A 12,040-nucleotide genomic window follows, 5' to 3' on the forward strand; every position below is an offset into this window, starting at 1 on the left:
AAAACAATAATTAAATAGATTAATAATTTTTCCTTATTAAGCTGTATTTACGTAACCACTGTACCAGTCTCGTATTACTAGCGATCAAAGTAGGCTTAACAAACACAACGAAAATTCCTTATAAAAAGTAGAATAAAATAATATTTATATAGAGGGCGCTAATCATTGTTTCTCAGCAACATTCTAGTTTCAGGTAAAATGGATCAATGATGACTGAATTATACTAGATTGAAATTTAAAATCGAATTAAAACAAAGGAAATTTCAACATTTTCTTGGTAGTATATAAAAGAAATAAATACGGAGATCAAATACATTACATTAAAACGAATTTAAAGCCTCATCACATCGTTACAGTACAAGTCACCACGTCCAGTCGTACTCTATCTGATGCTCGTGTTACTTGACAATAGCCCAGTAGCGTAGTTTCAAAAGACTTCGGTTATAAGGCTTCTCATATTCAAAACACACCACTCTTCCCTACATACCTTCCATAAATCATCTTAGAATGCGAGGACCACGATTTCTTAGCGTTTATTTTTATGGTCCTATAATTCAGAAACCCATAAACTTTGGGCCTTGAACACCACAATTTTGTATAGAATAGCGTGGATACCCATTTCATTCTCCAGGTTCTTGAGGCATGCAACGATTGGTCGGCCAGTTACACCAAACATGCTCACCCTTTTATTTGTTGGGGTTATAATAATGTAACGGTCAATCCCACTATTCGTTGGTAAAAGAGTAGCCCAAGAGTCGGCGGTGGGTGGTGATGGCTAGCTGTTTTCCCTCTAATCTTGCATTACTAAATTAGGGACGGCAAGCACAGACAGCCCTCGTGGAGCTTTGCGCGAAATTCAAAAAACAAACAACACGGTTCATCGGATGTGTCGTGGAAGCAGCATGTGTCACTTTTCCATATAGAGGGCCTTCTTAATTGTGTTGCATACTGTTGCCTGGGTCATGCAGTCGACGGTTTTTGCCTTGGAAATTCCGAATATCCATCCGTTCCGAATACGTCTTTAAGGTCTGAGTGTATGGACGTTTTTCTTACCCTTTTTGCATTCTGTGGAACGCTAAACTGTGTCAAACTGTAGTTCTTATACATTCGGTCCCTCCGCGACACTATATTGACTGTGGCTTGATAATTTGTATATTCGAAATCATTTTAATGTAACATACACAGCTTTCTGTATTTTAACTGGTGAAACCCCGTTTGTTATTACAAGAAAACTTTAATATTGTCATTAACAACAATAAAACTGAGTTTGTCATAATTTGATCCGATTTGAAAAGACATTTTTTACATACTAAAAAATCGTATGAATAATATGAAATGAATGTAATACTAAGTTGGCTAAGATTTTATTTTAGCCTGGCGGCTAACGTGTTTCACTGTAAATCTGAGAATTGAAGACTTGTGGCAACAATTTGAGGTGGTGGATGCGCTGTAATTAAAATTGTGGTTAAGTCTCATTATTCCGCCATATACTTGTAACCTAAGATTTGGCAGTTGGTGCTATTGACTGAGCTATCTTCAAGTGTAGGAGTTCAAAATAAGTGTAATCTATCCTCTCAAGCCACTTACACGTCTCATTTGTCACACGGCATGTTTGAATTTGCTCTCTGGTTGGTGGAATTTTTTTTACTGCAAAGCGTTCCTATTTGTTGACTGAATTACCACTTCCGCCCGTGTATGAACGTAATTGGACGCCTGCGTACGTGGAGTTCCCGTGTTTTGGAGACACCCGGCACAGTGCATGAATTAAAAAAACAACAAAAAACTGGCCATGGATCTGAATAAAACTCAGGAGATAAGCAGCGAAGTTGTAGAGCAATCTTCAGAATCATTCAGATCAAATCGTCCTTAACTTAGCAGCTAGAAAGAAGTGGAACCATGGCAAGCCAGGCCTTAAAGTTAGCTCTTCTATGGTGTTTGGTGGTCACACTGATATCTGGACAACCCTTTCAGGTGAGGAAAACTCTAGTTACTTTTACTAAATAAATCTACGCATTTTATAATAACTGAATTTAGTATGCCTTACAGAACGTTTAGATGGAAGATACCCAATTAGAATGTGGAATTTTTAAACAACTTTTTTATATTGGAAGGTAATGAAAATATTAGCAACGCTTGAGAACAGAAACAGTAAGGATTATGACACTGGTGATGAACAAGGTTGTTTATTGATAACTCTATAATTCCGAAACGCTTATCCTATGATATAAATAAGCAATGTTCTTTATCCTAGGTCACGTTGTACGTTTTATTGTAATTAGGCCTTACTGAATAACATGGTTCGTCTTCAACAGTCTAAAGGTGCATTGAACTGATATAAAATGAATGAATAGGAGAATAACATTACTTAACATCTTTCTTACTGGTCTTTATGGGCAACTATTGGAAAAAAAGTTACACAATGGGCTATCTGCGCTGTCACTACAACGGGTATCTAAACCCGATGTGTTAGCGTTATAAGCCAGGCTTACCGCTGAGCCACTGGGAAGCTTGTAAGTGATTACTTGTAATTATTCCTTCTAGGTTATACTATTAACTACTTTATTTCACTTTTGGAGAAAGGAATTGTGATTTTGTGATAAATTACAAATGTTTGAGGAATAGAATCGGCTGAAAAGAAAACTAAAACCATCTTTACATTCCGGATATCATAAATTTGATTTATTTGTTTTGTGAAGTTTCACTTTTTCAACCTAGTTTTTAAACAAACATTTGATCTTGTGTGTGTATGTGTGAAAACACACTGCGCAAACTCAGCCCACAGAGACGAAATTTTGGGTTTTACAGCCTATTTTGGAAAAGTATTAACTTTTGTTGTTAAACCTTTAAAATATGTAATAATTTTAGTTTACTCTGCAGTATTTTGGATTAGAGGAAGTAAACTTTTCCTATAATAATATTAATAAACGTTGTTATAAAGAAACTCTACAAAATACGCGAAATGTTTAGCCTCAACCATCCATTTTCCAGCAGATCTGTTCATATGTCCTGGAATTGATAGCTCATGTGATCAGCGTGTCTAACAATTCAGCGAATTTTAAATGTAATAAATATGGTTTGTGGATTGGAAGAATTAGCGATGGCTTGGCTTGTTTTTAATTTCGCGCAAAGCTACTCAAGGGCTATCTGCGCTAGCCGTCTCTAATTTAGCAATGCAAGACTAGAGGGAAGGCAGCTAGCCACCACCATCCGTTGCCAACTCTTGGGCTGCTCTTTCACTAACGAATAGTGTGATTGACCGTCACATTATAACGCTCCCACGGCTAATTCGAACCCGCGACCCTCAGATTACGAGTCGAACACCTTAACCCACCTGGCCATGCCGGGCCTCTTCAAGAAACAAATTGTTTTCATGGATGTGAATAGTTCAAGCGTTGTTATATCAAAAAAGGCGTAAGTTACAATTTATAGAGACAAACAACAGTAACACGTTACATACTAATACACATTTATATTTATTCTGACTCAATTTGAAATTTCATAATTCAAATTTTATCTATTGCTATTCATCCGGTTTTACAAGTTTGGATTACAGTTTATATGGTGTTCATCTTTGGATTACAGTTTAGATGGTGATCATCTTTGGATTACAGTTTAGATGGTGAACATCTTCTTTGGATTAGTTTGTCTTTGTTCTAATCAATATCATTTGTCTCAGATGTAACTTTTTATCATTAAATGGTTCTTTCCCTTATTCTATAAACCTGTAGAGAGGGTTTATCGTCTACTTTTACACGATTATCTTACTTAAATTAGCTACTAGTCAAAACCTTATTGGGTGTGAATAAAATACATTTGTAGTTATCTGTCTAGGGTTAAAATATTATTAGGTGTGAATAAAATACATTTGTAGTTATCTGTCTAGGGTTAAAATATTATTAGGTGTGAATAAAGTACATTTGCTGTTACATAATTAGAGTACAAACCTTCATAAGCTGTGAAAAACTACACTTGTAGTTATTCAGCTGGAGTTTGCAGTTGTTATTTTTAGTTATCCACCTATAGTTTTTCCTTATATTCAACTACTCAGTATTTCCAGTTATCCAACTATAGTTTACCCTTGTTAACTCTGGTTATTCATCCACAGTTTCCCTTTGTTATTTTTTAATTACCCATATATATAGTTTTATCTCGTTATTTTTGAGTTTCTAGTTACAGTTTCCCTTTGTTATTTTTTAATTACCCATATATATAGTTTTATCTCGTTATTTTTGAGTTTCTAGTTACAGTTTCCCTTTGTTATTTTTTAATTACCCATATATATAGTTTTATCTTGTTATTTTTGAGTTTCTAGTTACAGTTTCCCTTTGTTATTTTTTAATTACCCATATATATAGTTTTATCTTGTTATTTTTGAGTTTCTAGTTACAGTTTCCCTTTGTTATTTTTTAATTACCCATATATATAGTTTTATCTTGTTATTTTTTAATTATCCAGATATAGGTTTTCCTTGTTAATCTCTGGTATCCAGTTACAGTTTTCTCTTGTTATTTTCCATTCAACTGTTACAATACATTCGTTTTCACTAAGGAAGAAAGCACTTACGTAACTTACTGTTGGTTCAACCGTATTTTATTAAGACTCATCGCCAAACGTCAGTAGTAGCAACATTTATAATAAAATAACATATGGGGAGCGTGGGTGGTGATGTAACATCTCCATTCTTTCTGTGGTAATACAACTCGAAAGCTTCTGTCGATGTTAAAGAAAGATTAAGGGCTTCTTTGTCGTTCCTGGTAGCCCATTTCTGTAATATAGATCTACAGGCCAGCTTTCATGACTGACAGGTTAGGGTCGAGTGTCTGTTTTTTGTTCGATGATCCATTGCTACAACAATAATTAGAACATAAAATTGTTAACTGAAAGCTGTTAAAGTGCTTCGACGTCAAAAACATTTCTTGTTATACAGCCGTAAGGATGTCATGTTAATATGTAATGCATTACAGAAAAAATGATAACCAACATTTTCGATGTGAATCAGATGATCAAAACAGAGACACACAGCTCTCGTATTATAATAACAATATGAGTCGTACCGGCGTTACGACAACACAGGCACGTAATAGTTTTAACGTCTTGTAATTTGTTAATATTCTACTGTGATTCCTGTACGCTAAATCTGAAAACGATATCCATCTTTCTCTATCACGTACAGATTTTTCACAAAATGTAATATGTACTTTTACATAAAGTGTATCATCTTCATTAAAATCGGGTCACAATGTTGACAACAACTGGCTATAGATTTCTCTAGATCAATCGGGATGTGAGACTTATAGATCATTATAGAACTCAAACGTAACAAATACCATAATAATGATCTAAATATGAGTTTTTGTTCCTGATTTGTAAATTATCCATGTATGATAGAAAAAAAATATTATTGTCTCATATTTTATATTTAAACTTTGGTTATCGTTACAACGATTCGAGAGAGATAACGAAAACATAATGAAGTACTTTAAAGTTATATTTTAAGAGCAAAATCAGACAACTGGCTACTTACGCCATGCCCTCTGCAGATATCGACCCTCGAATTCTAACTTTATGAGCCCTCAAGTCTATTTATGAGCCACTAGGATTATGTTTGTGTCACAACAGTTTGTTGTATCCTAGGAAACTGCAAAGTTTCTAATTTTTAATTTACGTTAACTTTTTCGAATGTGCATCGCAATCGCTTAAGGCAATATGTTAATTAGCATAGATGTCTGAATTAGAAATAGTCACAGAAACTAGGGTTAACACTGCATCTCGTGTTATTTTAATATGTTAATTAGCATAGATGTCTGAATTAGAAATAGTCACAGAAACTAGGGTTAACACTGCATCTCGTGTTATTTTAATATGTTAATTAGCATAGATGTCTGAATTAGAAATAGTCACAGAAACTAGGGTTAACACTGCATCTCGTGTTATTTTAATATGTTAATTAGCATAGATGTCTGAATTAGAAATAGTCACAGAAACTAGGGTTAACACTGCATCTCGTGTTATTTTAATATGTTAATTAGCATAGATGTCTGAATTAGAAATAGTCACAGAAACTAGGGTTAACACTGCATCTCGTGTTATTTTAATATGTTAATTAGCATAGATGTCTGAATTAGAAATAGTCACAGAAACTAAGGTTAACACTGCATCTCGTGTTATTTTATGACCTCGACTGTTTTTTATCAATGGTAAATTTGGCGTTTATGTTTCTATTAGTCGAGTTAATGTGTGTGAACTTAGTCACTTTGTAAGTACATCATTAATGTGTGTCAACTTAAATTAAGAACAAATTAAATATTAGTACAATATTTGAGACCTTATCTTAACTTGTGTGAACTTAGATTAGACAGGATTTAAATGCAGAATCATTAAAGTAACAAAAAAGAATTATAATCGCTGACACTAAAATATTTTAAATCTACTTGTCTTAGGCCTAACATTAGCTACGTTTTCATTAAGTACTTCCTGTACTCGGTAAAGAGACAAACTAACACTGTAATAGCACTTAATGTTATTAACGAATAAACTTATAATATTATTCTACGACCTAATATTATTCCTGATTAAAAATTTCGATAAGCTTTTAAAGTGTTGCTGTACAAAATATCCACTAAAGTATATTTACCTCTGCTTTTTTTATCCGTTGAAATGAGGCGCATGAGTTTTCAGGACAAAAACTTAGAACTGTTATAATACATTTATTAGATTAACGTAGGCCTCTGTGCGATCTATTTTGTGCAGGGTTATAATTATGTCTTTTCTGTTACAGAACAGAAAATATTCGCACACAATTCACCACGGAAACAAACAAGATTCGAATAATCCGTACGAGAAGAAACGAGTGTCTGAAGACGCCACAATTAAACGAAATTTCGATGAGATTGACAGTGCCGGTTTTGGAGGATTCGGGAAAAGAAATTTTGACGAAATCGATGGGGTTGGATTTAACAGCTTTGGTAAACGAAACTTTGACGAAATCGATGGGGATGGATTTAACAACTTTGGTAAACGAAACTTTGACGAAATCGATGGAGCTGGATTTAATACTTTTGGTAAACGAAACTTTGACGAAATAGATGGAGCTGGATTTAACACTTTTGGTAAACGAAACTTTGACGAAATCGATCGGGCTGGATTTAATGATTTTGGTAAACGAAACTTTGACGAAATCGATCGGGCTGGATTTAATGATTTTGGTAAACGTTTATTAGTCCTTTATACACCTTCCAAACATTTTTTCCACAGAGCTGGAAATCACCGATTGACAAAACGCAGCTTTGATGAGATTGACCGAGCTGGCTTTGGAGGTCTCAAGAAATATTACATTCCCTAGAAATACAACTTTTAAACGAAATAATAACAACAACAAAAACGTCGAACTAAAGAAGTATTCAGAAAACATCTTTGATTACAGTTGGTCATTCTTATTTAACGTGGTATCATTCAAATATCTGGATTTATACCAAAACGTAACAAGAAAATCTATACATTTGTTGACTTGATCCCAGTGCTGATGGATTTTTTGCGAAGTAATTTATTATTAGTTATTTCAGTAATATGAAATAATTCCAGTATTTAGATAACTTAGGTTATCGGCTTTATATTTTATAAAAAAAAAACAAACTATTTTTATTTTAGTTACGTATAAACAGAATTAGCAACATTATGATTTTTGCATTCAGTTTCGTTTGAATTAAATTTTGTGGTAAAAGAAATGTTATATTACCATATACAAATTTGCATTTATTTATTAATTTAATGATATAACGATTTATTTTTAGAGATATACTTTTGTTCCTTCATGGTTTTACTTTAAATACGTTTTTACTTCCATGTAAAAAAAAAGTTTTATATGTTTATTTATAATTGCTTATACATGTTTCAATGAGATTATTTTCGATCTTTACATGGAGTGAAATGTTTGTGGTGCGTGAATGCCAGTGGTAAGGATTTTCCTTTTGTAAATCATCAACTTATATTGTTATTTCGTTTAGAAAATCTGCTTGTTTTTTGTTTATTTATTTATGACGTGTAAGTTCTAGTGCTCATATATTTTAAAAAGTACTAAAACTTAAACAGCTCAAGGACTAACAAACTATTTTGCAATTTCAAGGTTTTTGAAGTTGGAATAATAAAGCACTTTAACGCCCTCTGTAAAACTAAACTGAACAATATTATTAAAGCTTAGTATTTTGCTAATACCCAAAGATGCATTCTTAAAAAAAAAGATTAGATTAAATTATTATTTATTTGCGTATTTTTAGTGTATCTAATTATAAAAATAAAAAAATATTGAGAAAAATCAGTCTGGTCACTTGAAACATTACATTTTAAATTCACTTCTCTCAATACTTTAATGGGAAATTTTAATATTATTCTATTTCATATGAAGTCTTGAAAGTTATCTAATCAAATCTTTTAAAAAACACTTTTGGATGTTTAATGTTATAGATGAAAAAAGCAAATCGACATAATACAAAATTAATATTTTGTTTTCATCTAGACAACAGTATTAATAATGACAAATTGTACTGCTTTTATTTAGTTTTTTACACGAAGTTCAGTTAGAACCTATTGTTAGTAAATATACACTATAGTCTCTTATATTCGTTGTCAGCGACGCATTTCGCTCAGTTCAGAACTCATCTGACTGGCAGGAACACATTAAACACAGTAGTGTCCAAACACTATTGGTATAAGCTATTTATTACAGCATTAAATGCCACCGTGGGAACACTTTTTTTTTTTTTTTTCCAAACTGGCGAAGCATGAATATAATTAATTATACTTCCTATAAGACAAGAATATTAGGCCTATTATATATTTTAAACGCTAAATTATTTACCTTGTCGTTCAGAGACTTTCACGAATTAGGAGTGATGGTAACGATATTATTTCAACCACGCCATGTTCGCCAGATCCATTGCCAACAACGCATTTCGCTCAATCCAGAGGCCATCAGGTTGGTTGGAACACAGTGTTGGTCTGCAAATGATAAATAGTAGTTAACTGTCATATCTCATATTGGTGTTATTATTATACACACCGATCCAAATTTTCGTTTCTGTTTGATTTTTTGAAACTCCTGAGGTAATATTACATAAATAAAAATATTTCGAAACACTTTGTAATTTTATAGCATTTTCTTAATTGTAGAAAAACGAAAGTGAATCAAAACGTTGGAACTGGTTTTTGTATGCCTACGCCATCTATTGATATCTTATAAAACACTTCAAACAAATGGAAACATTACAGGGTTAATCGTTATAATACACATATAATTTCCGCAGATTTTTATAATAATCAAGAACAAAAGCCTTCAGATAAATTCAACAGGTCATCTACCATCACTACAGTGTAAGTCTTAACCCTATATTTAAGATTCATTCAGTAAGTAATTGACAAGGCGTTAGATCAGTGATGAGTGATGGTTGGTCGTATGGTGTAGTTCTGGAGTTCAGAATTGACGCGTTCTGCTCGAATCCATGTAATAACACATAATATTTTTCTCTATTTTAAAATTTGTGTGTGTCATAGGAGTGATAGCTAATTCCTTACTGTAAGCTGCGGTCATGCAGTAGTCCAAATTTACCGAAAGGCAACCTTAGACCAGTGACATCTATGATATTATAATGAAACTTATAATAACTTTAAAAACATTTTTTCTTTACTTGCGTTTCTAGTAAAGAAATCATATTTAAATAAAATTGGTAAAAATTCACGACTCAAGAACATAATTCAATTTACACCTTAACAGTTCTTTCTAAGAAATTTGCTAATGTATTTAGCATCTCAACTTATACCATGTTTGTCTTATTTCAGTCGGCTTGATTAGTTCAGGTAGTGTATGAAAGACCTCATCGGTACTAAATAAACAAAGTAGTGTGGGTGACACATTATTATACACACTTTTCTGTATTTCAATTCCAAAGTTCTTATTAATAATAAAACTTTTAACGGTCTTCTGCACACCCTAATTCCTGCGCTTTCTGGTTTAGTTTGTTTCGCATTTCGCGCAAAGCTACACGAGGGCTATCTGCACTAACCGTCCCTAATTTTACAGTGTAAGACTAGAGTGAAGGCAGCTAGTTATCACCATACATCGCCAACTCTTGAGCTACTCTTTTACCAACGAATAGTGGAACTGATCGTCACATTATAGTGCTCTCACGGCTGAAAGGACGAGCATGTTTGGTGTGACGAAGATACGAACCCGTGACCCTTAGATGACGAGTCGAGTGCCTTAACAACTTGACCATGCCGGCCTGGCGTTTTCTGACCCGATAAATTCTAGCAATTTGCTAAAGACCTTTTCGGCATCAGCGTGTACCATTAAAGGTGTGCGATCAACATGTTTTTTTTTTTTTTTTCTTATTCGAAGACAATATATGAATTTATATTTGTTTAACATTATTCTAATTCCTACGGTGATGTAATGTCACATCAAATGCTATTCCGTATAGATCCCATTTCTCCATTATGAAGTGTTATGTATTATAATAACTTAACAATGGTCGAAAAGATATAAAAATGTGTAGTTCTTTGTCTGATGATCTTTTAACGTAAAGTCTTTTGAAATAAGACCAAGTTTATTCCATGTTCTTGTATCGCCCTTTAGTTTTCTTGGACAAGACATTATTATTTTTTCCTCCTTTTGTGTTATAGTTTATATAGTTACCACTAGATGGCAAGGTAAGCTACCAATACAAAGTCACATTAACGCGCACAGAACTGTGTTTAACGTTGTAAACACGTAGATTTACTGCTGTACTAAAATGCAAATATATGTTCAGTTATGGCGTCAGTTCTCTTTTCCCAGTGAAGTTTGAGTTGTTGAACTGACAGTTGGCCATCTATATGATCATTTAGTTGAAGAAAGACAGGATACAAACTATGATCAGATCGGTGGTGTAACCAAGGGTAATTCATTTGTTTCCGTCCTTTATAATGTATCCAGGATTTCCACTGTATAACATACACTGCATTCTTTCTTCACAGAATACAATAGGTTGATGATGTTTTCACAGTCCCCTCCCATGATCTACTACAAGACCAGATTTTTCTAAAAAGAATTAATAATCGATTTTTTTATATAAAATTCAGCATGGAACAAGAAAAATATAAAATTTTATCGGGTTTTTTTACTAACATTATACATAGATCAGTGTTTACAGTAAGGCTACCCACATTGTACACTACATACCTTGGAATTAAAAGAATCCCTCCTGTAAATAAAAAGTCATTTAAAAAAATTAATTTTTAATGCTGTAACTATTCGAAATTTCCAAAACGATCTGAACTCAGTAATCCAGCGTCTAAAAACCTTGTTTTATTCACAACCTAAAACTACGGTTGAAAACACATTTAGTCCTACGTAATTTCAACTTTAAGCTAAGACGTAAATGAGCAGAGGCACCTACCGTACATTACCGATATTTCTCATGCTCGGTAAATATTACGATTCCGTCTTTGTAAAAAACACGACACTGATGTAAATGTTAAATTTAGCTTGACTCCTGGCACAAATCTAGGCAGTAGTTTGTCAAATAAATTCCAAAATAGCCGTGCAAGTGACATTTTTTACGAATACAAATGTCACTACTGTATATCAAGCTAACCCGCAGTGGGTGAAACCGGAGGTAAACTCAGTATCTACATAAACGAATAAAATCTCTTACTTTCTCGCATAAACGAGACTTTGGTCAAAATATCTATCATTCTCTTTACGTAATTACTAAAGGAACAACAAATGCAAAATAAAAATCAAGGAAGTCATAGTAAAAAAAATAAAAACCCCTCTACAGATAAATATATTGGCTTTCAACCCATATTTATATATCAGTTGTTCTTCAACCGTTTTATGAATGATCCACTTGAAGTGATGTATTTTCAGACATAATTTTTAACACTCGTACACTATACATTACGATGAAAAAACCTGTAGAAGCGTTGTAATTTTTGTATATATATTTTTCATCTTTCTGTGCAACTCTTTTATAAGTTTATTTAAACTAATAACTGTTTTTTTCCT

The 12,040-nt window shown here is 33.0% G+C and overlaps 1 protein-coding gene and 1 long non-coding RNA gene across 2 annotated transcripts; one reads left to right on the plus strand and one right to left on the minus strand.

Moving 5' to 3' along the window:
• Positions 1 to 1,802: 1,802 nt before the first annotated feature.
• LOC143254268 (uncharacterized) lies at positions 1,803 to 8,311 on the plus strand. The gene is made up of 2 exons (XM_076509162.1): positions 1,803 to 1,971; positions 6,779 to 8,311. Exons 1-2 carry the CDS (start codon positions 1,897 to 1,899, stop codon positions 7,340 to 7,342), a joined length of 639 nt encoding a protein of 212 aa, XP_076365277.1. The 5' UTR covers positions 1,803 to 1,896; the 3' UTR covers positions 7,343 to 8,311.
• On the minus strand, positions 4,654 to 11,620 carry LOC143254269 (uncharacterized). The gene is made up of 3 exons (XR_013030120.1): positions 11,430 to 11,620; positions 8,855 to 8,994; positions 4,654 to 4,845 (listed from the first exon to the last, which is right to left on the minus strand). It is a non-coding gene; the product is annotated as an uncharacterized LOC143254269 (long non-coding RNA).
• Positions 11,621 to 12,040: the final 420 nt, after the last annotated feature.

This window comes from Tachypleus tridentatus, chromosome 6 (genome assembly GCF_004210375.1).
Source record: "Tachypleus tridentatus isolate NWPU-2018 chromosome 6, ASM421037v1, whole genome shotgun sequence".
Classification (NCBI taxonomy): Eukaryota; Metazoa; Arthropoda; class Merostomata; order Xiphosura; family Limulidae; genus Tachypleus; species Tachypleus tridentatus.

Coding starts and splice junctions, on each gene's coding strand:
- LOC143254268 (XM_076509162.1), top strand. CDS start 1,897: ATGGCAAGCCAGGCCTTAAAGTTAGCTCTTCTATGGTGTTTGGTGGTC. Junction 1,972..6,778: donor TATCTGGACAACCCTTTCAG/GTGAGGAAAACT, acceptor TTTCTGTTACAG/AACAGAAAATATTCGCACAC.